Genomic DNA, 27,007 nt, shown 5'->3' with positions numbered 1-27,007 from the left:
AAGTTAAAAAATACTTCAAATATTTTGGGAACTTACCTAATCAGTCCACTTTTAGCATGTGTCTAGTCATGTAGCCATCTTTGGTCAATCATCAAAAAATCAAAGGCAAATTGGCATGACTCAACCCTAACTTTAATACCGCATGATTGTGTCGTGTAAGCTTGTTTTGTGTGAGAGCTGCTGTGGTTTTAGCAGAGAGATTAACAACCGGACCTAAGCTGGCCTCCAAACCTTGCCCTGCTGATGCCTCAAGCTCTTTGAAGTCTGACCATCATACCTGGCAAAACAACAGTGGGAACTAGGATGGTGTCAGATCTAATCAAATTGTTTGCTGCAGCATAGCTAACTATGGGGTTCACTAATTGGCCCAATTGCGGATTATACCTTTTGCTACAGATTCAAGACAATAATTTAGTTAAATGATGTTTTTTTTTTTTTTTTCTTATCTCTTCTAATTAAGATTCCAAAGTGGGAAGAAATAGGATTAAACGGTCTCAAAACTGTGTTCCCTTTAAGGTGGTATGTACTTTAGATACGTTCACTACGGCATGTGAAATATATAGAGTATAGGAAGTATTAAACCAACTTCTGGACATTCTGTGAAACTTATGTGACACTACTGCATGTCTATATCACTTGTGAATTAAAAATGTAAATATGGGGATGGTAATATAATGAATATATTAAAATGTAAACATGTAAAACATTATATTTCCTTTGTAAAAGAATGCTAATTTGAGTTTACATGCCTAGGTTCAACTTTGATTTTTTTTTTTTTTTTGGCTAACTGCAGTATAAAAGAACAAAAGCTAATTGAAGTAGCAACCAATACCAATATTTGTGGAGGGCATCATTATCACAAATGGTATATTGGACTATATGGCCGAAGATGCCATACTTAAATGTCTGGCTTCTAAGTCAGACATTTATGTTTTTATTATTTTATTTTAGTAACATAGTTGTGAATTAATAAGCAAGTTAACTATCCCCCCCCCAGTCTCTAGACAGTAAGCATATATTCACCTTTCTACTTATTTAAAAACTGGAAAGGCTGTTGAAAGTAAATGTAGGGAAGGAAGTAAACCTAGGACCAAAGTTTTCATGTAACATTCCAAACTGTTAAACATCATAGTGACTAGCACCCTTGTAGTTTGGAAGAGTTTTTGCTTTTCCAATATGTATATATTTCAAATAATTCTAATGGATCATATTGAGTTATATTGTAGTATGATTATAAAGCGAATTTATACTGATGACACCTATTATTCCGTTATTAATAAGAATGAATCTATTAAGGAAGTGCATATAATTACTAGGCTACTTAATAAAAACTTATTGGTCAATTATTTTCTGAGAAAAAGTTCTTGGTGACTGGAGAGGTACTGAGTTCCTATATTCTGAATTAGGGGCAAAGTAAGATAACTTTGAGCAAACTTAATTTACTTTGACATTCTCCACTCTCAATATTCATTTATTCTATAAGACCCACAAAGATATACTGTTTACAATAATTATTACTTTTGGACCAATTAAAGTATATGTAAGTACTATTTATCCTTGTATTAAAAGTTTGTAGTAAACAGTATATGTCTTTTGTATATTTCAGTAAAACCCAGTTACCGTACTCTCTGATTTGAACTTAGAAACACTGACTCTTAGAGCTGGAAAACTGTCCCATTACCAAAGTGAAAACTCTGTAATAACTTTAATAGATGTTGTGACTATAGATGTTATAATACATTATTATCATTTATATTAGAAAATCATATTACTAGAATGTGTTAAGATATGATAAAGCTGAAAATACAAAATCAAAATAGCAAAATAATCTTTAATGCAAGTGAAAATGCTACTTTTATGATGTCATCAAATTAAATGCAGCCACATTTCAAATCCTATCCAATCTTACTTGTTTATGTATTATAATTACATTATAAATACTATTGTAAAAAAAAAAAACTGGTTAATGATAATCCCAACATTAGAAAAGCAAAAATTACAGAAACTGAAACAATGTAAGTTGAAGCAGTTATCTCGGCTCAGAAGTGAAGCTATGTACCAAAGTTATAAATCTTACACTTACATTGAAAAGGCAGTGTGTAGGGGTCACTTGACCAGAGAAGCTTATATAATATTTGTAGCTGTATTATTTGGACTATTTTAAAACACCATTCATAATTTATCTATATTATATGTATTTCAGCAAAGATTTTATTTCTACTAAGTAAATGACGCTGTTGTTAGTTCTGGGATAAATACGAAGATAAAAAAGACATAGTTTCTGTATATTAAGTCTACTATTACATCTTAGTAAAGCCTTTGTTTAAAATATTTAACCATTATATAAAATAGAAATAAGCAGTATAGTGGCTGGTACACAACAATAAATGTTTGCTATGATTGAATGGAGGTTATGTAATCTTGCTTGGTAAGGTCAAGGAATTAGTATATTATGCTTAATCAAATAGCTAGAGTGTTACCATGTACAGTTTATAAGAATGATCAGTTTTCAAAGAATTAGAAAGCTATTTCTTTTAACCTAAAGACATATTAAATCAACTTTAAACTTTCTCATTTATTTACATAGAATGCATTCTAGGATTTTAGTGTCATTAGTATAGATATAATTCTGCTATGGTTTTGGTAGAGGGCCTAGTTTATAGGGTTTTATAGTTATAGGTATTAGTAAAAATATACTGTGATTAGATACATACTTCCACTTGAATCTGGACAATACCATTATGTACTCTAAGAAGGAAGAAATGTTCTTTTGGCTTCTCCAAATCACTAAAAGAAATTAGAGACTACTAAAGTTGCTCTACCTGTTAGAGGACTTTGATAGCTGTTAGTAAAAAAAAAAAAAAAAAGAAAAAAATCAGTTTTCATGAATGAAAAGGGCAACAATTAAACAAACCAAAGAAAAGGTATCCTAAAAATAGAGATGAGGGTGCTTGGCTGCTTCTTTTGCCTCTTGTTTCCAACCATGGCCCCTTTCGAGACCATGTGACTGAGAATAAAGTCCAACGTGTAATGAAGCTGCCTCCATGGAATCAGAAAAGTTATTTCTGTTTTACCTGCCAAAATACATTTTGCTTCTGAAAGTAAGCCTTATATTTGATGGCTGGTATAGTATAGTCTCAGACTTTACAGACTACTACAGTATACATTTTATTTTTTTATAATATCAGGTCATCATTAAAAAATATTTATTTGTTGCTTATATTAAAGCATGATAGATTTTTTTTCCCTGTATAAAGGTATCCTTGAACTAATTATATTCAGGTCATTCCTATTCTTGTTTCTAGTTTCTATCATATATCACCAAAGACTTGCTATGTATTTGGATATGCATTAGTACAGAATGTTATATTTAAAGCATTTAATCTTTGGTGAACCACATGATTTTATTCTGCTTCAATTATACCTACAAGTACTTCTATTAGATTTGTTTGATTCCTTAATTTATATTTTTTCTAATCACCAAATCTAATATTATGGCACAAGTACATAAGTTATTTAGAATGTGTTTCACCTATATTTCTAAAAAAAACCCCAAAAAACAAAAAACCCTTACTGATTAGGTTATAAGCCAGAAAAGTACAGGATTTGATCAACTGTACTGAATATCAGCTTTTTAAAAAATGAATGTCTATTTGTGTTTTGTTTTCAAACATTTTTTTCAAACTATAAGATGACAAATTATAATGGTTCTCTTAGCTTAGCATAGTGGGAAAAAGAAGAGAGAAAATGGAACAGAAACCTGTGTGGTTGATAAATGATCTTTCATCAGCTCGAATGGTAAAGTCTAGTCACTATCAGAACCTAAAGTTATTCAAAGTAGAGGTTCCAACTGATATTATGTAAATCTTTTATTTCTTCCCCATCCCCACCACAGCCCCCAATAAAACCCAATGGGAGACACAGAAAGAGAGAGATCACAACATGATTCACACTACAGTACTATTTTCTTCTCTGGTCATAATATTTTCTTCCAAGAGAATCGCCTTGCTTAGATTTGTATGGTAATAGAAATGTTAGCTTAGACCTGGGTGTCAGAATACTGATTTTGGGAAAAAGTTGCCACGTGGAGAAAAAAACCCTCTTACACCTTGCATTAAAAATATCAATTCAACTTAAATGAAAGTAATAAGCATACTTTCCTTGTGCCACTAAACTATAACTTTATCCCTCTAAAAGTTTTAACCAATGGTATGGCATTTGGTCAGAAAAACTGAAACAATGTTTGAACAATTACAGTGTTGGGTTCCATTTCAATAGTTTCTTCTGAGAACTAAAAAGCAAATTAGCTCAAGAATCACCATTTCTACACTCTCACTCTTTTGGCTTTAAGTGGCTTTTGAAGGGAGTATCCCCAGATGAGAAACTTCTAACACTCCTGCAGAGATGACCTGCTTGAAGAACTGGCTGCCTGATTAACTATTAACTGCTCTCAATAGGATTAGATAATTAAGGACATTGATGACCATTAATTAGGAGGAGGGCACATTAATTTGTCACTGGATAGGGTCTTTACAATGATTTATAGATTAGTGCTACTTGCAAATGTGAAGGGAAAGAGAAAAAGAGAGAGAACCATTAAGTTACCTTATCAAGTGGCCAGCTTAAAGAGGGCAGAGGGTCAAAAAAGGGCCAAAGTGGTCACTTAAGGGTGAAGTCCCAAACACCAAAGCAGTGCCAAGCCAATTTGACCATCATTTGGTGTGATGAAGTTAAAAATATGCTAATTTATTGGTGGCAATTCTCTCTTTTTATGGTTTCAAGCAGTTAAGACAAGTGGCCTGCTTAAGAGCTTTTCATTTGAAAAGAGATTAAACAAAATGGTTTGTCAAGGCTGCTTGGCTGTTTTATGTCTTTGTTGGAAAAAAAAAAAAATGCACGGACTATACTGATAACTATCACATCCCCCAAAAGCCATCTCTCTCTGAGCATTTACTTCGTTAATAAATACATCAACTCTAATTGCTTAATAGTTCCATGTTCATTTGCTCTTTAGCAAGATTTAAGTTGAAATAAATCTTTTGTACTACTACTTTCTGTCACCGTTGCTTGCATAACGGTTGCAAAAAAAGTTTACGTGTTGTAGTTACTTAAAGACACTAGTATAAATTATACTTTGTTTAATTCAGCGTGGACAGCGAAAGGTAATTTCACTAATAGTAAAGAAAAATGCTTTTAGAATGAGGATAAGAATCCTTTTTTCACAGCCATACACAATTGTGGGTAGCATTCACATTTCACACCCAAGTAAGCACAGCTCATTAACATTTAACTAAATATGCTTTTGAAAGCCTTGGAAATATGCACGTCACACTTATCATGTAAGTTTGGAGCTTACTTGTAATAGACATTTAAAACAAAATCATTTTTGCTATACTCAAATGATATACCATTAAAATAATAGTCTAAAAATTATTCCATTACACCAAAAGAACTTAAAAATATCTAGCATGAAGCATGTCCTAAGAATTTCATTAAAAGAAAAAAAAGGAGATATTATATACCTCAAGTCTGTAAACTAAAACACAAAAATTCTCTTACCTCAATGGTGAATAGCTTCCTTTTTAATTTAAAAGCTAAGTCTTTGACATCTGATTCATCACAAATCAAGTTATTAAGCCGAGGAATCTGCCGTATATGAATCAAACCTTGTGGATAGAAAATTAAAAGAAAAAAATTTAAAAATGCTGTCATCAGATGCATAAATTAAAGAGTCTTACAGCAGAATCCTGTAAATTTACACACAAGCATCCTCCCCTTTTAAAACTGGAGCTTACTACCAGGAGCAATGAAGCAAATGGTGTGATTATACTCAAGTAATCAAGCAGAATAAGATAAACAGAAATCCTTGTGCGAGGAAAACTAATTGCACTTTGATACAGAAGTACAGATGTAAAGAGGGATCTTAATACTTGTCAAAACTACAGCCGGTTTGTGTGTGATTTTCTCTTGTATTTACAGTAAGCAAATATGGCTATCACCTTGCATGCTGCCCACGGCACCACTGAGTGATCTTTATTTTATTAAATGCACCAGTAAGCAGCCAGCAAAACAAGGCTTATGGGTTACTGATAACCAGTGAAGCACTAATGAAAAGTATTTCATTTTGTACCTTATTAATAACTTGAACAAACCACTGAAGAAAATTACATATCAGAGCACACTCTAGGATCAAACACTAACCCCTATGCCATCCCAAGACACTCATTTCTATGGCATGTTAGACCTTTATGAAGCTGTTATAAGCTTTGCAACAGTGCTAGGTAAACCGTGAGCTTTGGCCTCTTGTCAGTAGAAACACTTGCTAATTTTTTCTGACAAGGGCACTGGATGGCTTTTGTGCAGCCTAATGTAGTTTCTGACTAAACTAGGGGTCATTTCCCACAGATGAAGACATGGAAGTTTCTTCAGTGCATCTTTCTGCCTGACTCAGCTCATATTTAAAAATCACCATCCGAAGGACATTGATCCCTAAACATGGGTGGAAAAGGCAAATTCCAGATTTGAACAAATAGATAAATCTTATTTATAGAACTGCTTCTCTAGTACAAGGTTTTGTGTGTTATGTTTGAATGCTTGGTAATGTATGTGTTAGTTTTAGCTTAAAAGTGTAAACCTCCAGGTACTTAACTTTAAAAACAGCCCTTCAAAAATAATTCACTAAAATATCTGTCTTAATTTTTTAAACTTAAAGCAAATATAAAAGGTGTACTAAGAAGACAGCTTTTATCTATAAATTAAAAATATCTCATACATAGCTATTTAACAAAATATACTTATTAGAAATAAGCACACTATACTTTTATTTGCACATTTCTCATTTTAACCTTACTTGTGCTTGTTTAGCTAACAATTAAATCAGGAGGCCTTAAAGAATAAATGAATAATTTCATCATCAGATCCTTCTTATTAACAGAAAGTTTACTAGTCATCAGAACCAAGCATAACTCTGTGGGGAACAATTTATCAATTTGGAGATTTTGGCACAAAGAATCATAGACTTTTAACCTTTCAAATCTTTTAATCAAAATAATATTTTTCAGATTTATTACTTTAATTGAATATCTTAATTATTTTAATTAATCTAATATTTTCAAGCTTATTAATTAAATTAATGAATTATTAAGATAATTTTTTAACAACATTCATAAGCTCATAAACCTATAAATGATACTCTCTATATAATTTAAGGTAAATATATATATATTCAAATGAATTGTTTTAAAAAATGGAAATAGTAATAAACTAAAGAAATAGTTAAATCTTAGTAGATCTCTTCTTATCATAATGAAAATATATATTAAATGAGTTATCTATAGTGTTAACCTTGGCATATACCATATGCACAATTATGCAAGTAAATGGTCGGGGGCAAATTATTTTACAGTAGCTTTTGCTCACAACTTATATTTCTAGCCTTTGAAAAAAATACCTGATTGTTAACTTATCCTATTTTATTATTTTTTTAAAGGTTGTATGCTGACTCCTCAAAGCACTGGCTAATTATCATATAAAGTATCTTACAACTTTTAATCCTTTTTAGTATGTAAACCAACAAAAAAACTGCCACAGTCTCACATAATCACAGTTTTACACCGTCTTGTAGCAGGCTTCATATAAGCTAGTCACTCTTTAGAGTATAAGTTTCCATGGAAGTATAAGTGTTCCACAATAATAATAGCAATAATTGATACATACTCAGAATAAGTAAATAGGTAAAAATCTGCTACTCATTACATTACATATTCAGCTTAGACCTAAAATACACATAACTGCTAAACATTTACTATTCAAATGGTTCTTTGTTAAAAAAAATATGGTTCTTTATTAAAAAAATATCCCCAAATTAACCAAGTGACTAAAATACAATAAAAAAAAAAAGTTAAAAGTCTGATGAATTTCCCTGTATTTATACTAGGGTGGCAATATTTTAAAATTTCTTCATAACTCAAAACTAATAACAAAATGAGTAAACAGAGAAAAGTACAAATTTAATCAAAGACGTTCAGTTTTTGAAAACGTGATTGACTAAGAATTTTTAAATATAATAATGTATGTATTTTATTATCATACAGCTAAGTTTTGTAAAATATAAACTGCTATACCAAGCTCTTATTATTAGAATTAACATGATATTTATGTCAAACATGTATAATAAGTATGACTGATTTTATGTAAACTTTAAGCCACTGGGACAACAAAATGGATGAGAGTACTTCAAAAAGTTCATAGAAAGATTTTTGAAGTGCCATTGTACATCTGACTGAGCCATGCCTTGGTACTTGGGTTTGACTCCATTCAAACAATTATCATGGTCTGTAGCCTTGATGCAGTTTGGTGATAAACTGCCATGGAAGATTGGCCAGGAACAGAAAACATTTAACAGACACGTTAAAGAATAAAATTCATGCTACTTGACAGTAGATATTCTGACTGGACAGGATGCTTCCAGGTACCCTAGAAGCAGCCAGGGCATGCTCCTCTCATTATATAGGTGATGCTTACCATGATAATCCTTATATAATGGGTTAGTTTCTCTTTCAGAACCAATAAATGATTCCAGACCAACTACTGTATCTGACAAGTTTGTAACACGAGCAATAACTGCTTTGTTCTGCAAAACATGGAAATAAAACACTCATGTTATGTTTAAAAATATAACATCTATACAGTGCAACTATGCCATCTCAATGACAAATTGTTGTGAAGATAGATTATTAACAGAGAAATAACTTAAAAATTAAACCTTCTACAGGCTGAAAATTGGGTGGAAATACACCCTTAATTGAAAAATTCTGACTTATGTAGGTATGCTATTCTAATTCAAAAAGCTGAGGGGAGGGGGAAATGTTAGTTGGAAGAAAACATAAATTGATTAGTTTTTATAGAAAACATAAATTGATTATCTGTCATTGTTTTAAGGGGCAAGTCTACCTTTATGCTCATATTCTATTATTTTTTAAATTACTTCACCCCTTGCCTATTGGAAAATCTGGCAGACACCAGGATTCAGAACCAATAGATGGTACAGGATAACATATAAGGCAAGGGTCCCACTGTCGCCTGTCAGCTGGGACTAGGTCCCAGTCCTGTAACAGCTGAGGTCCTCCGTGACATATTAGAAACATGGAAGGGTCTAGCTAAGAGGCTGCAACATGGCTAGCTCTGCAGTCTTCTGTTTTCTCTTTCCAGATGCTGCCATTTGGCTCTGGGATAACAATAAAAGCAAAGAAAAGATGGTAGAAGACTAGCACTTAGACTAGTAGCCTATACCTTATTTTCCAACACAACCTGAAATACTGCTAAACAATACATCTTAAGAAATGTCACATTTTTTCAGATTAAAACTAAAATACATTAATATGTTTCCAAATATAGTATGTCCAGTTATGAAGTAGAAAAAATTTCTAAAATACCCATAATTTCATGGCTATAAAAATATAATCATCAAATACCCAGTAACTTTTTTTTGAATTATTTTATTTAATGGAAATTCAATATTCCTTTTAGCTCCTGAAAGGGTGGTACATCAGAAAACTAATTATGTGCTATAACACCTTAGAACGTTTTTTCTGAAGACCTAGATAAGTTGAAAAATTTTTGTTTGTAAAATTTTGTAATTTTGAAACTCCCATTTTATACATTGGTAATGCCCACCAGTTTAAAAGAAAAGAATGGGAAATGTAAAACAGTCAAGAACATTTATCAGTTTGATGCTACTCTCCCTGTTAAAGAAGAGGCCAAATAAACAAAGATTTTCATTTTCTGAAAACGTGATTGACTACTGAGCTTACTGGTATTCCTCTGTTTCTTGGGTCCCATTATGAAGATTGCATAAGAATGAAAAATAAGAGAGGGCTGGTCAATGTTAACTGACTCAGTATAAAATAAGTAGTAGCTTGTGTCACCAAACATTCTACTGAAATGACTGGTTAACTCAAATTTAGAGCAGTATGTGAAATTCCTCCATAAGAATGAATATGGTTATATAAAATGTTTCGGCCTTTGAATCAGTGCTCTTAAAAAAACCAGTAAAAATAATTATCCTTAATTGTCTTTAATACTTTCAATCACCAGGGCACACTAAGTATGGAAAAACAAACATAATTTGGAAATGACTATTTTTCCTAAGGCAATTTTTCATTCATTGGTGAGAAAATAATCCAGATTGATTCCTTACTTTCAGTTCTCTGCCACAGGGGATGGTCCAACTCCAGGAATAACAGGGGCTTCAGAGGCCATAAACATGTTCCTCGCAATATTTCTTTAGCCAAAGACCATTATATCAAACTCATCCAGGTTGGGTTTCAGCCAGTTATTCTTCACCCAAACAAAAATGTCTGCCAGACATTCCAACAGCTGGGAGACAGTTCACAATGAGTCAACTTGAAAATGATTCATTGTGCTGAGTAATGAACAATATTGTTGTGGGGGTGGGGTGTGGCTGGGTTGGTAGTAAAGGGTGAGAACAAGTGGGAGATGAAGAATAACCATGTGATTCGTCCATTAAGAAAAATCTTGGATAACAACCAGCAGGCTCTCATCTTTTCATTTTTAGGATAAACTCAACTGGGAAGAGTACTCCTGTCATGGACTCTCAGATGAACAAGCACTTTTAAAGGCTACTGACAATATTTCTTAATCAAAAAGGTCAGATTTCCTTTTATCTATAAATAAAAGACTAAGGCTTTGTATCTAAAAATCTGAAGCTAAAAATAAAAGTCAATTTTTGTTAGAACTCAACTATACAAGATTTCAGTGATATCAACTAGGGCTTTCTCAATATGAATTATAGAAGTTGTAAGGTTTAAAGATGGTATAAATTTCAATTCTGTTAGTATATAAACAAGGTGCTATGTATTTAAACGGTCAACTTGACATTTGTTTATTTCAAAGAGGGTTTCCTTCCTTAATTTAAGCTTAAAATTTACTAATAAACCATTAAATGGCCTATAATATTTGTCAACTTCATAGATCTTTTTAAGGTAGTTTGTGGGACATAAAAAAAAACAATTATCTACACTGAAGAAGAAAACTAATGAATTCACGATATAAAAGTATGTACAGCCTGAATTTCAAGATTTCTCCGAAACTCATTCATATATTTCATTTATCATATTTTTATGTTCCATAGGTTTACATCATAGTTATTAACTGTAAACTACATTCTATTTTAAAAGCTTTCATGAAATATTAGAAGAATAAACTTTTAATCATACTGTTACAATAAAATAAGTTATATTTAATATGACCTTACTGCTTTCTGCACAGCTATTTGGCAAAATAGTTTATATAATGTGGCAAACCTGATTAATTGTGAAAGTTGTACAGATATCTGAAAAACATCTGTAGAAAAACGAGCAATGGAAATTATATAAGAATAACATAAACATTTCAGACCAAGATAACCTTTATTTTTATTATAAATTAATTCAATCTTATAGTTATTTGTAGGAGTATAAAAGATATTTGGGCATGTAAACGTACATATTTTTTAAAAAGTTAAAAAAGTAACTTCTGTACCTCCAAGATACATAAGGAATATTATTGTCTATTTATATAATCTTACCTTAAAAATCATTCTTGTCAAAAGGTCTTTCAAATTATAATATTAATACTAAATGGTCTTTTAGATAAAGGTAGATGGATTTATTTAAAAGAATCTAAAATTAACAGCTTAAAAAAAAAACCCTTAAAAGCATAATAATCACAATTTACTGTAGCAGAAATACACTATAAATAATAAATTGTCACGAACAACAGCATTGTTCAGAAAGCTTTAGCATAATGATCTGAGCAGAGGCCTTGAAACTGGAACTTCCACATTCTCATCCTAACAGATTCCGTTTCTATGTTGTTGATAGCCAAGATGCAAAACCTCTTTGGTCTTTAGTATATAATTGGAAATGGGGAAGTAAAGGTATTTGTGCATTAATTACTTAGACATAAATTTGAAAATAATTTTTGTGTTAATTTTGAAGTTGTTACATTATAGCTTTCAATAGGAAGATTTGAGTAAGGATATTCAGAATTCACTAGTATGAGTAAATTAAGGGTTATAGTGTATGTGTGGCACATACATTGCCCAAGTATGTACAATGATATTGCCACCCCTCCTTCTTGCCCATCTGGATATGAAAATCAAGGATGGCTCAAAAATCCTTCTTATACTAGACAAATCTCCCTTTGCTCCTGGGTGAAAGTTGTCAGATCTGGATAGTAGCCAAGACATGAGTAGGAGGGAAGCCAGAAGAGAAGAGAGCCAGTGTCCAGGAGTTTTAAGAGTTTGCTAGCAGTCTCAAATAGCGTTGTACCAAATTACGTAAAAGGCTCTTAAAACTTTCTGTTGCAGTGCAATTCCTTAATTATTTAAATTTAAAGGGCTGGCCAGTTAGCTCAGTTGGTAAGAGCATGGTGTTATAACATCAAGGTCAAGGGTTCGGATCCCCTACTGACCAGCTGCCCCTTCCACTCCCCTAAAAGTAAAATATGTCAAATTATTAAATGTTGTTGCAAATAAACAAGACAAATCAGATTGTCCAGTCTTCTACCTTTGCATTCCAAATTTAATTTCACAAAAAACTTCAGTTTTTGTTTTGACTGCTCCTTGTTTGGCTTCGTAAAGTGTTTCCTGCTTGCTTTTATAGAATGACAACACATTTTTTTTTATTAGGATACGCCAAATCTATTAAATCAATTTTAAATTAAGGGAGATTACTTTAATGTTCTCTTTCAATTTAAAGTGTATAAAACCCAAACTATATAAATTTTGTCAAGAGATAAAAACTCAACTACTGCCATATAAAGCTCCCACAATTTTCTAATAAAAATAGTTCAGATACCTATTTAGAGTTACCAAGTAACAATCAGAATACCTCAAACCCTGAATATTTCCTAATTTTCTTAGACTAATTATCTCAATAACATAAAAGATGCAATTTGTACCAATACAATATATATTTCCAGGAAAAAGGATTAAGAAGTAATTAACCAATAACTTAATTATCAAAGGAACAAACCAATTGATATAAAGCATTTATGCAATGCCTCAAGTAGGAATAAGTTCTTGGGTTACTCAATTTATGCTATTTAAGAAAGATAGTAGGCACAAAATGAAAGGAAGAGCTCCCATTTGAGTATGGCACAAATAACGGATTTGGGACTACAACAGCGTGGAAGCACTATGATTAGTTAATGTTGAAGAATTAAAGAAATATTTAAGTTACTTTATGTTTGACCTTAGTACATGATATAATGCACATGGGGGAGGGGGACAGGTGGGAATCTTCATGAGAAATGCAAGTATGGAATGCTCAACAGCTCAATTTATAACACTTTCTGAAAAATGATACCCATAGAAACATGACATGTTAGAATTTATGACATTTCTTTGTCATGTAATCCAAAAATTAACTTGAATCAAAGGATAAACCTAGGGATTTTAATGAGGCATTTGTTTTTCCATGCTTAAATTTCATAGAAATCAAGACTATGAAATAATAAAATTATTTATACTATTTATAACTTTTTACAAACTTGCCCTACCTTCCCCAGAGTTGTCACTTACTTTTGTGAATTAGATTTTAAAAATGTGATAGTGGGGAAATAATTGCGCTCAAAATTATTTTGAATTTAATAAAGAATATCATTTTATCAGATAAAAGTACACTAATGTATATTTGAAATAAATTATGAAAGTGTTTGATTAAATCTTTCCAGATTTAACACTGAACTTTATTCAAAGTCACAGTTAATTTTAGAAGATAGAGGAGCTTTTGTAAATTAAAAAATTCTAAATGTAACACACTCTCTTGGTAGCATCATATACTGACATTCATGTAAGAAAATCATAAAACAAACATATTTTGTTTCTTTTCCCCTGAAACTTAAAATATATTCAGAAAGGAGCTAATGGCAAATATACTCAACCCCAGTGATGAAAGAACTTGCTAAATTGTCACATTTTATTATGAATAAGCAATGGAGCTTTTTTTGCTTTCTATCTGATCAAACACTTGGTATGCTAAATTTTGGTATGAAAATGTTGGTTCTTTATAACTGAGGCTCTTTTTTTTAAGAACACACATGATTTTTTTTTCTTAGAACACATCATTTTATTTTCACAAATATTGCTTACATTTATAATGGCCTCAAATACTACATATTTTGCAGACATCTGTCTATATATTTATGTTTTGCTTCTTTTTCAGTAGGTTATTTTATTAAACATTTCTAAAAAGTCTTACATATTCTGAAACTCTTAGAAATGGGATGAACAACATACTGTAATGAATGAGGCAGACAGAATAATGGTATAATACTCAAAATTAATTTTACACATTTTTCATAACTATACCTCATTTAGTTTCATATTATGGAAATTATCCACAGAGAAATTCGTGTATATTCTGTCCTTAAAGATATTTTAAGGGTAACTTCCTAAATAAGAAATTTCTTCTTACTGCTTTATACTTGAAACCTTTAAAATGCAATTCATCGATGCCCCAAAAACTCACAACCTGCCTGGAAAAACAATCACTAATATCCAAATACTAAACAGAGCATCCAGCTGATTATTGTGATGCAGTGGCAGGTTAAAGATACTAAAGTTTAAAATCAGCTTAGAATAATCCCATATTGAGTATAAAATTATAGCCTGTCATCAGAAACAGGCTGACAGAGCCAGGTCCAGATGGGAGACTGGCTGGGAAAAAGGCTGAGGCAGGTGGGAAAATGATGGGAACCTGACGGAAGACAGGACTACTCCCTCTGCTGGCAAGGCCCTCACCTGCTTGAATTTTTAACTAATGGATAGCTTTTCTTTAATTATTTAAGATATAACTAATAAATTATGTAAGGTGTCCCCCTTTCAGTTGGCTGTTTTTATGTTTGCACATTTTCAAACTCACGGTATCCTACTTTCACCAGACTAAACTGTCAGAGATACAGGAATCCAATGTTTCACCAGGAGGTCTAATTATTTATCTTGTAATTTACTTGCATCATAAGCATATGCAAATATAGCATTGCTTTTATAATACAAGGTCTTTAAAAATTAAGAATTCCTTTGAATGTTTTTTTTGGTATACACACTTTCTTGAAGAAAAAAAAAATTATTGGGCAACAGACTTCACAATCTCTCAGGCTCTGCATAATGCCCCGTAATGAAATAATATAGAAATGAACCATATAAATCAACTATACAGGGAACAAGGAAACAGCATGTCACAGCAAAACAGCATAGATGTACAGCGCCAAACCTATCTGATAATCTAATGATCTGAGTTTACAGATATTATGTACTAATATGTTAAGAAATTAAGAACGAATGTTTACACAAAAAATTTGCTAAATTTTACAGAAAAATTATTGAATATTTGATTTTCAATGTAAGTTAATGGCTGCAGCAAAAACATTTAGTAAAAATCTGTTCTAAGATTTTGGCCTACAACCAGAAGCTCCCAGAACAGGAGGGATCAGCTTTTTCACCCACTGTTCTCATCTGAATCCTGGCTTAAAAGCTATTCCAGCTCCCAGCTTTCCAGAAGGCTCCATCCCAGGAATCCTTGCCTGCCATTTGGTTTGCTGATTTTAATCTCTCAGGACTTTCTTACAGTGGCTCTACTATGCTGAACTGGCACTTGCTTCTAGAAGTGAGTTATTATTAAACCTGTAGGTCAATTGTGGCACTAACAACTCTTTGGAAGCTTTCAGCCACAGTGTACAATTTGCTAGTCTAATTAAATATTAATTCTAAGTGTTACATTTTGTGGCTAAGAGCTTTTATTTTCCATCATCAGCCTGGAAGAGAAAGAGGTTACAAGGCTAATTTAATCTCTCCCCTCATCCTCCCCAACATTAAAGATTTACTACATAGGGTGCAAACGCATTATTAAAGAAACAAGAACTCTTTATACAGTAATAGTAATGTAATTAATAGCAAAGGGCTAAAACATAACATTGAAATATAATATCTGACCTGATACTTAAGCAACTTTAAATTATAATTAGTTACAAGCATGTTTTATCTCAACATTAAGAAATAAATATAATCCTTTTTCGAAGACAGTAATCTTTCTCTAAGGGAAGGTATGCATCCATGTATATAAACAGGAATAATTTGAAACTCACATTTTTATGGGTATTTTTCAGAAAGCTTGTAACACCAAAGATGAAAAGCTTAAAATTTTATTGTAAAATAAATGTAAAATTAAATAAAAACTTCTTTTCTGTACACAAAAAGTGATGTAGAAGAAAATCTATAATTAAAACAATGTAAAAGATCCTTTTCCTTTCATTCTACCACGTTCAAATAAACTAAACACACAGGTCCCCTCCCCTCTTCTGCTCCCAGAACAGTTGTGTCCATGTCTGGACACTGGGCATTATAAAGACTACACAGTCCAGCAGCCAAAGATTCCATATGTCTAAACAGATGACAATCTCCATACTGTGATGAGACATTTCACAATTTATATCATTGATACATTTGAAAAATTTGGCCCTAAATAACCCATTAGCTAATAACTATTAACACTACAGTAACTACAGAATGAATCACAATATGAACTATAATATCAAAAAAGTTTTTTTAGAGAAAGCAAAAAAATTTAAAACGAAAATTATTATTTTTTTATGGTTTATTAAATATGCTATTATTCTTATGGCTTATTAAATATTTAGTTGGTTAAATCAAGTATAATAAAAGGTTTCTAAATCATATTTTTTCTTTTAAAGATGCATATGAATCTTATTGACAATTTAAAATATATCCTGCTCTTATTTAAAATGCATATTTATACAAGACAAAATGATACATATATTGCTACTAATGCTCTACATGGACAAAAATTTATAGATAATTTGGAGTTTAATTGGTAAAAAAGTTGCAATCATCCTTGACCAAGAAAGTAAATTACATATACAAACAAGCTATGATTTGATTGAAAAAATTAAACAGATACCAGCATGTATAGTCTAAAACAGAAGAAAATAATATGTACCTCTAATAATTTGTAAGTCTCGAGCCTTTGTTATTTTAAAGAAAAACAGACTCTGTTTACAACTCACTAGACTTATATGAAGTTACTGGAATTTGACAAGTATTTTGTGAAATTAAAATAGGTTTAATATGACTCAGTTCATATTAAAAAATTGCTTCTTTTTAAATATGTCAATTTCCTAAAATCAATTTCAGAGTGGTTAAGAAGATGTAGAAAAATTAAAGGCATTTTCTCAGTTGAGAATGTCTTGATTAAGGAAAGAACTGATGAAAAAATGATATGCAGAATATCTGGCTTTATCTTTTAGTAATAAGATCTATGATCAATAAGTAATTTTCATTCTTAAATATTCTCCTTAATAAAGTACATTTAAAAAGACCATTTAGAATAGATTAATTTATATGACAGAAGGTGGTGGTGTGCTTTCCTCTAATGATGCTCATATCAATGATTACATAAAAAGTATTTCCACAAATTTTATAGTTGAAAACTCACAAACGTCTATTGTTTCTTTGCCATGCAATTATTCTTAGTTTTTGTTTTAAGAATAAAAGATTTCACATTGAGAGAAATTCACAAGGCCATTGGAGTCCATGTTTCATAATCCCATATTAGTGGTTAGTTCTAGAGCAATCCATTGCTTGACTTAGAGTGTAGCTGCTAAAATAGTCATCATGAACACAAAAGTTTATGGAGGTGAAAAGGTTTGTTCTGAATTTCTTTACACAGAAACTCCATATCATTCACTTCAGTGGGTTCAAAGCTCTAATATATTAATACCGTAGAAGATTAATTTTAAAACACATGAATTAAAATAACATAATAAATAGGACCTCATTCAATTTTTAAGAGACATATAACAAGCCCTTTCCTTCCTGCTTTTCATCAGAAAATAAATTTACCTTGGTATAAGCTAACTAATGTTGGTAATAGTTTTCTTCAATGAGACTGCTGGAGGAAAAAAAAAATCTACGGATCAAATTATTGTAAAACAGTGTGTATATGAATAAATACTGAATGAGGCTATTAATCGTTGGAGTGCCAATGATGGTAAATAAAAATATGCTATCAGCTAGTTTCAAATCTGAAATCTGTTCTGAATAGAAGAAGGTTTAAATAGTTTACCAACTAATTTTCTGTAAGCAAATATATTAAATGCTGGCAACAGAATTACTCTAGAATGAAAAATATTATTTCATATTTTATCATCAATAATGTCAAAGAAGTTTTCATTCCAGAATTTTTATAGTTAAGGACAAATTTACGTATTGTTTATATTTAAAAATTCCTTAAAAGTGAAGATCATGACAGCTTGAATAAAGATTAGCAATAATAAATAGTAAATTTTTTTTTGAAAGGAAATCTGTGAGAAAGGTATAGAAAAATAACCTTCTCTATTTTAATTACAGTTCTAAGTGTTTCAATGTTTATTTCCTGACAGTTTCAGGTAAAAGTGCTTTTAATCAATAAAAAATACAAATCAGGTACAACCTGTCATAGCCTGTGTAAAAAAAATGCATAAAGTGGGGAAAACTTATTTTCCTTTCACCTCGCTAATAAAATCATAATAAGGCATAGACTAAGTTTTTATTTCCAAAAAGAATAAGTATTATTGGTCATTATTTTCTCAAGCACACGACTGTCACCAGAAATTGAAAATAAAATTAACTTAAAAGCATAATGTGGAGGTAGATGACAAATTTCACTAGTAGTAAACCAGTTCCCATTTACAGACTCTCCAAAATTACAGTTTTATATCTTGCTAGATATGGAAATCGAGCAGTATCCTATTACCACTGCTTTAAAGTGATCATTTTGCAAAAAAACTAATTAAAAAGTTTCAAAGGGGCAAAAACATTTCTGTTTCTAACAGTAGGTGGGAAAAAAGCAGCGGAATGTTCAATGTAGCTAAAATATAACAACTTTGAATATGGAAATTTATACTTAAGTTTTTAAAAGTTGAAATAATATAATTAAAATAATATGTAGGAACAGTTTAAAGATAGGGTTTTAGTTATTTTTCTAGATGTAACCTTTCTTCTTCTTTTTTCAACCTACAACAACCTTCACTCGACAACAGAGTTTTGAACAGTTGAGTTGTGAGAATGTGAGCAGCTGCTGTTATTATAACTAAAGGTCTGTCTACTGCTTGAGTCTGAGAGACCACATGTTCGGCTGTCCTCTCATCTTGCCATCCTCACCAATTAACTATTAACATGGAGGGCTGTACACATGCTCTTGGGGGCTCTTTAACAGGCTTCTTGGCGAGTAGAACAACTACACAGCAGGGATCTGGGAACTGAGTAATGCTGGAATATAGGGGAGCCGTCCGTAGTTCTGCTCCTTCTAATGACACTTTACTCCATAGTTCAGCATGTAACAAAGTCTGTATTTAACTTAGCCATTTTCACATACATTTAGTACAATGTCTTTGGGCAGGTACTAAAACTATATTCTTGCAAGACACGATATGAGTAATAATACTTATTACATAATAATACTTATGCTCAGGGAAAATTGTTTAAGACTATATGTATATTTTAAAACATTCATAATATATTTGCTGAATAATTTTAGTGTTTTCTTAACAGATATGTAGAATTTATCTTTATACATTTGTTTCCAAGAATGCTTATCATTTTTTCCTGTGCTGTTATAAAAATAAACTTTAACTCAAAGGAACTTAAAGATTTCATGTTCAAAGTTGTGAGGCTGGGACAAAATACTTCAAATGCAAATTTAAAAATAATTCTTGTTCACTCTACTTGCAAAAGTCATATTATAACAAGAAGTTAAAATCAGTTTTGAACCTGTGTCATTGTTTTCCCTATTTTAACTTTTTCCCTTCTTTGCAATTTCCTTAACTATGTGTTCATTCCCTACAATGAAATTAAACATGGGAAGCATGCCAAAAGTATAATAAAGGGTAACTAATCATTACTGTATAAGTCTGACAGAATGCTAATAACTAAACTAAGAACACTGATTGGCTGGTTTACTAATCTAAGAGAGAAAGGTATTTTATGTACTTTTAATCTAGTGTTATTTTATATAATGTATTCAAATAAAGGTACTAAAATTCTGTTATCTATAGATGTTTAATTATATGACAAAATTTCCAAGGATATTATACTACATTTCTATTTACTGTCAGAACCACTTTATTATCAACTCCCAAGCTTAAATGTCCAAATACTTACACACATTATTTTTCTGTTCCATCTTATCTTTACATTGCTGAAAAAGCTCCTGGGAATAGGAACATTGTCTTGTTTACTACCATATCCTCACAGGTGCCTAGAACAGTGCCTGCAATATTTGTTGAATGAATAAATAAGCTAAATTAGGGTTGGCCAGTTAGCTCAGTTGCTTAGAGCACTGTTGTAACACCAAGGTCATGGGTTTGGATACCAATACTGGTCAGGTACCAAGGGGAAAAAAAAAGCTAAATTAAACTTAGTGACTCAATCACCAATTAAACCCTGAGTTACAGTCTCCAGAGATGGCACCGGTCATAGTGGAAAGGAAACTGATATATGATGTTAAAGGAGTCTTGTCACAACATGGTGATGCTACTAAGATCTGGAAGGCCATCTGACTTCATCTATGTTTCCTGTTCCATCTCAGGACTAACCTATGAGAAGACTCTGTGAATGTTTTTCATAAAAAGAGGTGGAAAGCTGAAGATTTCTACTGCTTTAAGGTGTTTAGACTTGTACACCTTTTTTTTATGGCCTGATCTCTCTTCGAATTCCTAATTTTAGAGGTCTAAGTAATAAGAGTAATGATGACAATTGCTAATGTACACTGAATGCCTACTGTGTGCCAGGACTGTGTCAACATATGTTAGTGCCATCCTCTCAATTGGGTATTTTTTGCCCTATTTTTACAGATAAAGAAACCGAGGCTGAGAAAGTTAAAGTGTGACTAAGACCACATAACTAATTGGGCCTATCTGCCTCCCATTTCTATCACTGAATATTACTTTGCACACAGTCTATTTCTTAATTTTGACTCAATTTTAGTACCTTTATTGAATAAGCAGCACGGCATGGTGGTTAAGAGTACAGTAATCAGAGGGGGAGGGCTTAAATCTAAATCCTGCCACTCATTAGCTGTGTAATTTTAGGAGAAGATAATGATAGTACCAATCATATGGGGTTATTATGAGGATTAAATGAGTTAATAATATTTGAAAAGAGTTTAGTACTGCAACTGGTTCATGGTAATCACTATGCAAGTTTTTATTAAGTACAATCACAGTCCCCTGTTTGTGTGTATTCATATGTCTTTGATTAGTTTTCTTAGCATACTGCCATACTGCTTCCAATGCTTATTCTCTTGACTTAGCCTAAAGATTGTGATTTTCCTTGCTAGTCTTTGAAAGTTATTAGGAGTTTTATCCCCTATTTATATCATGACTGGTTTGAACAAACTATTAAGGTTTACATTTTTTCCTAAACATTTCGATATAAAAATAAATATATAGTAAGACATCACTTTTAAAGAGCAAGGGAATAATTTAGTTTTATAGCACAATTAATGGTAGAGCCAGAAGCCTACTATATGAAAGCTTTGCAAAATTGTCTAGGGAGGAGAGTACGGAAAACGGGAAAATTTTAGAAGGTTGTGCAGCTTTTTAAAAAAGGAACATGTCTTAACTCTTGGTCACACTATGTAACTTTGTAACTTTATACTCATCACCAAAGTCTGATCCTATATTTTGCAATTTCCATTTCAAAGTAGTTTCTTTACTGGCATGTTAAAAAGCGTAAATTTAAAACATATCTCTTCCAGTTATACAAGAGCTTAAAATATCTGTAAAATATCTAAATTAAAATATTGCTTCATGTTCAGGTATTCAGTTCACTTCGTCATTCAATCATTATTGAATCAGTGGTGTAGACAGGCTGACTTGAGGTCACCTGACAGTGACGCTATCACTGCTGCTCCTTTAAACAGAGGCTAGAGGAATCACTGTCACAGACATCCACAATGGGGTTGGAATCTCTTCTCTAAGTAATAAAGATGATCACCAACAAAATGGCTTTTCAAAAGTGTTTTCCTTTTTTTTTGTTTTTCCACATAAGTGCCTTTGGAATAAAAATTTAAAATTACATATATACATATATTTATTTTATAACTGTTTTTCTTTACTTTGCAATTATGCAAAAGGAAATATACTTTCATCTTTTTTTCTTCCTTGTCTGGAATGGAAATTCTTGCTTAATCTTTCGTATGTACTAATTTGTAAGATTTTACAATGATACTTTTCTCTTTTAAAATGCTGAATAATAGCAATGTTAGCCAAGAACTTTTTGTCCTAGTGGAAAGTTAGTGTCATCAAAGGTAGTTAATAATTCAAAACACATAAAGATGTACTGTGACAGAGGGGAAAGAGTCTAAGTTTTAAAGTTAAACAGATCTGAGTTTGAATACCAGCTTTAAATGTATAATACAATGTGATATTGGAGAATCATTTAACTTCAGTTTACTCTTCTTTGCAGTTAACATCACAGTTATCTTGCAGGGTTTTTTTGATGATTAGGGAACCTACATAACCTAACAGTGAAGACGGTGGAGTACAGAGTCAGGGAAAGACACTGGCTCTGCCACTTATTATTGAGTGACCTGAGAACAGAGTAGAAACTACCAATTTGACAGTGTTGTCAAAATTCAAGGACAAAATGCTTGTAAAATGCTTTGCATGTAATATGTGCCTAATAAATATTTGTAGTAGCAGTATGAGTTGCAGTATTTTCACTAGTATCTCATAAATGCTTCAGGTTTATTTATTATCAAAGTCAAGAAGCTCTTTATGTCTAAACTCTTATTAAAGTATTAACTTTACAACAACTTATCACTAACAATTAAAACAATACAAGTATGTGTATAAGGTCTAAGATGATTAGAGAAAAGAGTTTCCTGACTTTTACACAATTTTAAGCACATAATAAGTTAGGTTCAGGCATGATTTGTAAAAAGCCCTTAATGGACAACTGAGTTATCCTCTCATGACTACTGTAAATGAATTCTGCTGGCCAAGGAGTCAAAGTTCACTTATTTATGCCAAACTTTTCAGTCATAGTATTAAAATATGCTATATATGCTGCACATAATTAATGTAACTAAATGACATTTTAGCAAATTTGTCATTTTTGTAAAATGACATTTAGTACCTTTTATATCTGGTGCTGCCTTCACGAAGACTACAATGCATTAGATATATAAAATTATATGAAATCACATGTTTGAGGCAGACAATAAGTACTTTAGTAATAGTACTACTAAAAAAAAGAGAACTAGTGAATGTTAAGTATGTTAACATAATTGGAATGTTAACTAAAGAATCCAAAAGCCGTTTGAGAACAAGAAGTAAAATAGTGTAAAAAAATCAAAGGGGAATACATTGATCTGTTAGTAAAAGATAAAGCTATAAAACATTTAGAATAAAACATAAGAAAAAAGACCTTGGAGAGGGAAAGATTGCTAAGATTAGAGGGGTGAGAGAAGGAAATCACTAACCATTTAGAAACTGATAAATTAAACTTCAAGATTTTAAACTTCAGCTCTTCAAAAGATACTATATCAAGATAATAGGAAAGGCAGGTAGCAAACTGGAAGAAAATTATTGCAAATTGTAGGCAAAATATACAAGAAATTTCACAAATTGATAATGAGGAGATTACCCAATAAAAAATGAACAAGAGACAAAAGAAGATATGCAAATGGCCAAAAAAGCACATGAAAAGATGGTCAACATCATTAGTTATCATGGAAATGGCAAATTAAAACCACAATGTCATACTATTTCACCACTAGTTAGGAGAAGGTACTTTTGGAAACTTCTTACCTGGATAAGATGTGTTGGCATGGTGATAATACAGGCTGAGAGAGAGTTTCGCAGAAGACCACGAAGAACATAGAGGAACTTGGTAAGGCTATGACTGTTGTCACAGTTGTCTGTACAACAAATGTCATCTCCCCATAAAGGTGAGCCAAGATTCTGAATTCCTATTCTTAAAATGTTTTTCTGTTTTTTCTACAGTGGGATGGAGGTAAACATACAAGGTTTTGTTAGTCAGTAGAATACCTCTTTTATTTGCTAGTTCTTAGTTTTATTAAGAACATCAGGGAGATAATGTCAACAGACATGGTAAAAATTTTTTTTATGTACTATTAGTAATAAGGCGATATAACAGAAATCTTTTTGATTACAATATAAAAAATAACGTTTTTTCACTTTTGGAAAATTTGAAGAATATTACAAACCTCAAGCTTTAAATTGTATCTAAACTTTAACAGTGACTACTCTAAGAATTATGTTTGAGGCAGTTAAAATAATATATAACAAATTGCAGGTAATAGTAGAGAAAATCTAAACTAGAATGCTTTCAAACCCCTTCTCAATATTAGGAAATTTTATCTTTCAATAAACTATAAATTGCTCGACATTTCTTATTTAATTTTATCTTACCTACTGCTTGATCTTTTTGTTTGAAAGAAGTTTTGTTAAAGATGTATAACTTTCTGGTTTTACATTTTGCACCTGGCTCTAGTTTTTCTTCTTGAAACTGTTTTTATAATAATAATTTAAGTTCAACACTTTTCATAAAATTTAACAGGTAAACAAATATTTAGCACTTGAGCTTACTGTCATTAAGGTTACAATAATATTTCTTGGGAAAAGAACATTTAAAAACCACTAAAGAAACCCTGGAATGAATGTCAGTAAGTGCCAGCAAATGTGTTTATAATAAATTCTACTGTTTAGATTATTCTAACCAAACAAATTTTTTGTAAATGCTTTCCTCAGCAATCCAGCAAAATATCTGGGCAAAACGAGGTGTTAACAAAACCTGGCATATGCAAAAAAAGGGAAAATCATTATTACAATTTTGATGGAAAAAAATAAAACGTTCGCTCCTAAAGTTATGATTTGAGATACATGCCACTTAAGATGTGATCTCTGATGAAACAAAACCCTAAAATGTATGACTCACTATTTTTATAAAATGCCACTAATAAAATTTATTAACCAACTAGTTATTGTCCAATATATCTATTTCCCTGATATTATAGATGAATATTGAATTTGTGTATTCCTTTTTTAAGCAGAATTTATTGACAAAGTAGGGAAAGTCAATAAAACATTGAAACATCAGAAGAGGCAAATCTAAAGGAAAGCAACTTGAAAGATGAATAAAATATAGACTTACAGTCTGGACTATTTAACTAACTAGATGTATAATTCTGAGCAAGACACATGCATTATTTGGGCATTAATTTTCTCATCTCTAAAATTAAAAGGATAGCATAGAACACTGCTCTTGATTCCATATAATTCTTCAAAGATTCATGAAGGGACACAATAGCTTGGATAGGACTATAACAATGAGATTACAGGCAAAGGAATTTATGCACATTAGAACAAAATGTTCTGACTCCAAGGACCTGAAAGGTGATGACACCGTCAGGACAACTGGTCCAATTTTCTTTTCTGAATGTGTTAAGATTATGATAGACAAGCACCTAAGATACTTTATGTGAAGATTATTTGGTCCATAAAGATTGTTTTCTTTTTATTTCTGCATTACTTAAATGAAATGAAGTAATAAGATGCACCAGGCCATATGTTAGAAGTATAAATACATTTTTGGTGAATTAGTGTAAGATCATGAAATGTGATAGGTTATTCCTTTTTCTTTATTAGAACCTCAGAATTAAAGTAAAATAGCAAGAATTGAATGTTCATTTTGTCATCCCTAAACTTGTTTTTTCATGGTAACAAACTTAAGTTGGATTCCCAACAGGAAGAGCAATCTAGAGAAAGGAAGAGAGAAATGTACAAAAAAACCCTTTAGATGTTAGAATGAAACATGAAGGTAAAAAGAGAGTAGCATCACATTGTTTCTCCTGTCAACTTTTCAGAAACTAAAGATCAGTGGTATTTTAACACAGTATCACCATTACCTTCTATTGTTGTACCAAAAAGTACCTGCTAAAAGTTTATAACAAAAATTCTGTTAGGCATGGAATCAGGAAATATAGAAGTTTAATGACTTTGACAGATACACTGATACTTGCATATAGAAAGAATGAAAATATTAAGCCAAAGAATGAATGAGTGATGAGACATTTAAGTGTGGTAGGTACACGGCACATCAGAACATAATTGAGCATAATACTTCAACATGGGGAATACATTTATATTTTTAAAAATATGATGTTAATTACAAAAACAAAGGCTGAATTACACATGTACTCTGTTTGGGACATATAATTCCTTTGCTATGCCATATAATAATGGGGCTTATTTTGTGTCATGATAAAATTAAAAAATAAACTTTTGCTGATAGTTGTAAAATAAATTTATTCCCATAAAACATCTAAAATATTTAATGTGATATTCTAAGGAAAATCAAGGTTCTAATTTCATTTTTATTGTATATTTCTTAGGCAACTTAAAATCAAATGAAATTATGACAGCAATTTGTAAATATCTCCATTCCAAATATCTTTACTGACGAGCTACACTACTTTACTTACTATCAAGGTTAGTTTATCTAAAAATTTAACAATAGAAAAAGTATGACGAAAATTTCCTTTTAAAAAATAGAATTCATTTCAGTTTCAGAACATTGTTCTGACTCAGGAATAATATTTTTTGACGTATTGCCTGATAGATGCATCTTTGTGGCTTCTTGAACTCATCTAAAATTTCTGAGACAGACATACAGGCTAGGTAATTTAGTACACAGTACAATCTATAATTTAAAGATGTAAATTCATTAACTATATTTTAGTTCCAATAAAATTAGAAATATATTTTTATAAAAACTTATTGGTATATTTTAATTTAATAAAAATTTTTTTTTAGCATTCTTTGTATTCAACATAGAAATGTCTACCTCAACCCTGTTTAATCTTTATGAAAATCAACAGTCAAGAATCTTTGGTTCTGAGAGCTACACCTGCTTCAGTTT

General features: G+C 31.3%; 1 protein-coding gene across 5 annotated transcripts in view; it reads right to left on the bottom strand.

The window, feature by feature from the left end:
• ELP4 (elongator acetyltransferase complex subunit 4) overlaps positions 1–27,007 on the bottom strand; it is a 263,052-nt gene that overhangs the window by 120,326 nt on the left and 115,719 nt on the right. For 4 of the 5 annotated variants that reach the window (XM_063093887.1, XM_063093888.1, XM_063093889.1 and 1 more), the window contains exons 7-9: positions 23,875–24,063; positions 8,524–8,632; positions 5,560–5,666 (exon numbers count right to left, since the gene is read on the bottom strand). In XM_063093887.1, coding sequence (XP_062949957.1) covers positions 5,560–5,666; positions 8,524–8,632; positions 23,875–24,063 — 405 coding nt within the window. Of the gene's footprint in view, positions 1–3,039; positions 3,075–5,559; positions 5,667–8,523; positions 8,633–23,874; positions 24,064–27,007 lie in introns of those variants that run through there. The other variant, XM_063093891.1, reaches the window with a different exon arrangement.

Source organism: Cynocephalus volans, chromosome 4 (genome assembly GCF_027409185.1).
Source record: "Cynocephalus volans isolate mCynVol1 chromosome 4, mCynVol1.pri, whole genome shotgun sequence".
Classification (NCBI taxonomy): Eukaryota; Metazoa; Chordata; class Mammalia; order Dermoptera; family Cynocephalidae; genus Cynocephalus; species Cynocephalus volans.
Note: the sequence above shows the minus strand (reverse complement) of the source record. Positions and strands in the feature narration are given on the sequence as shown.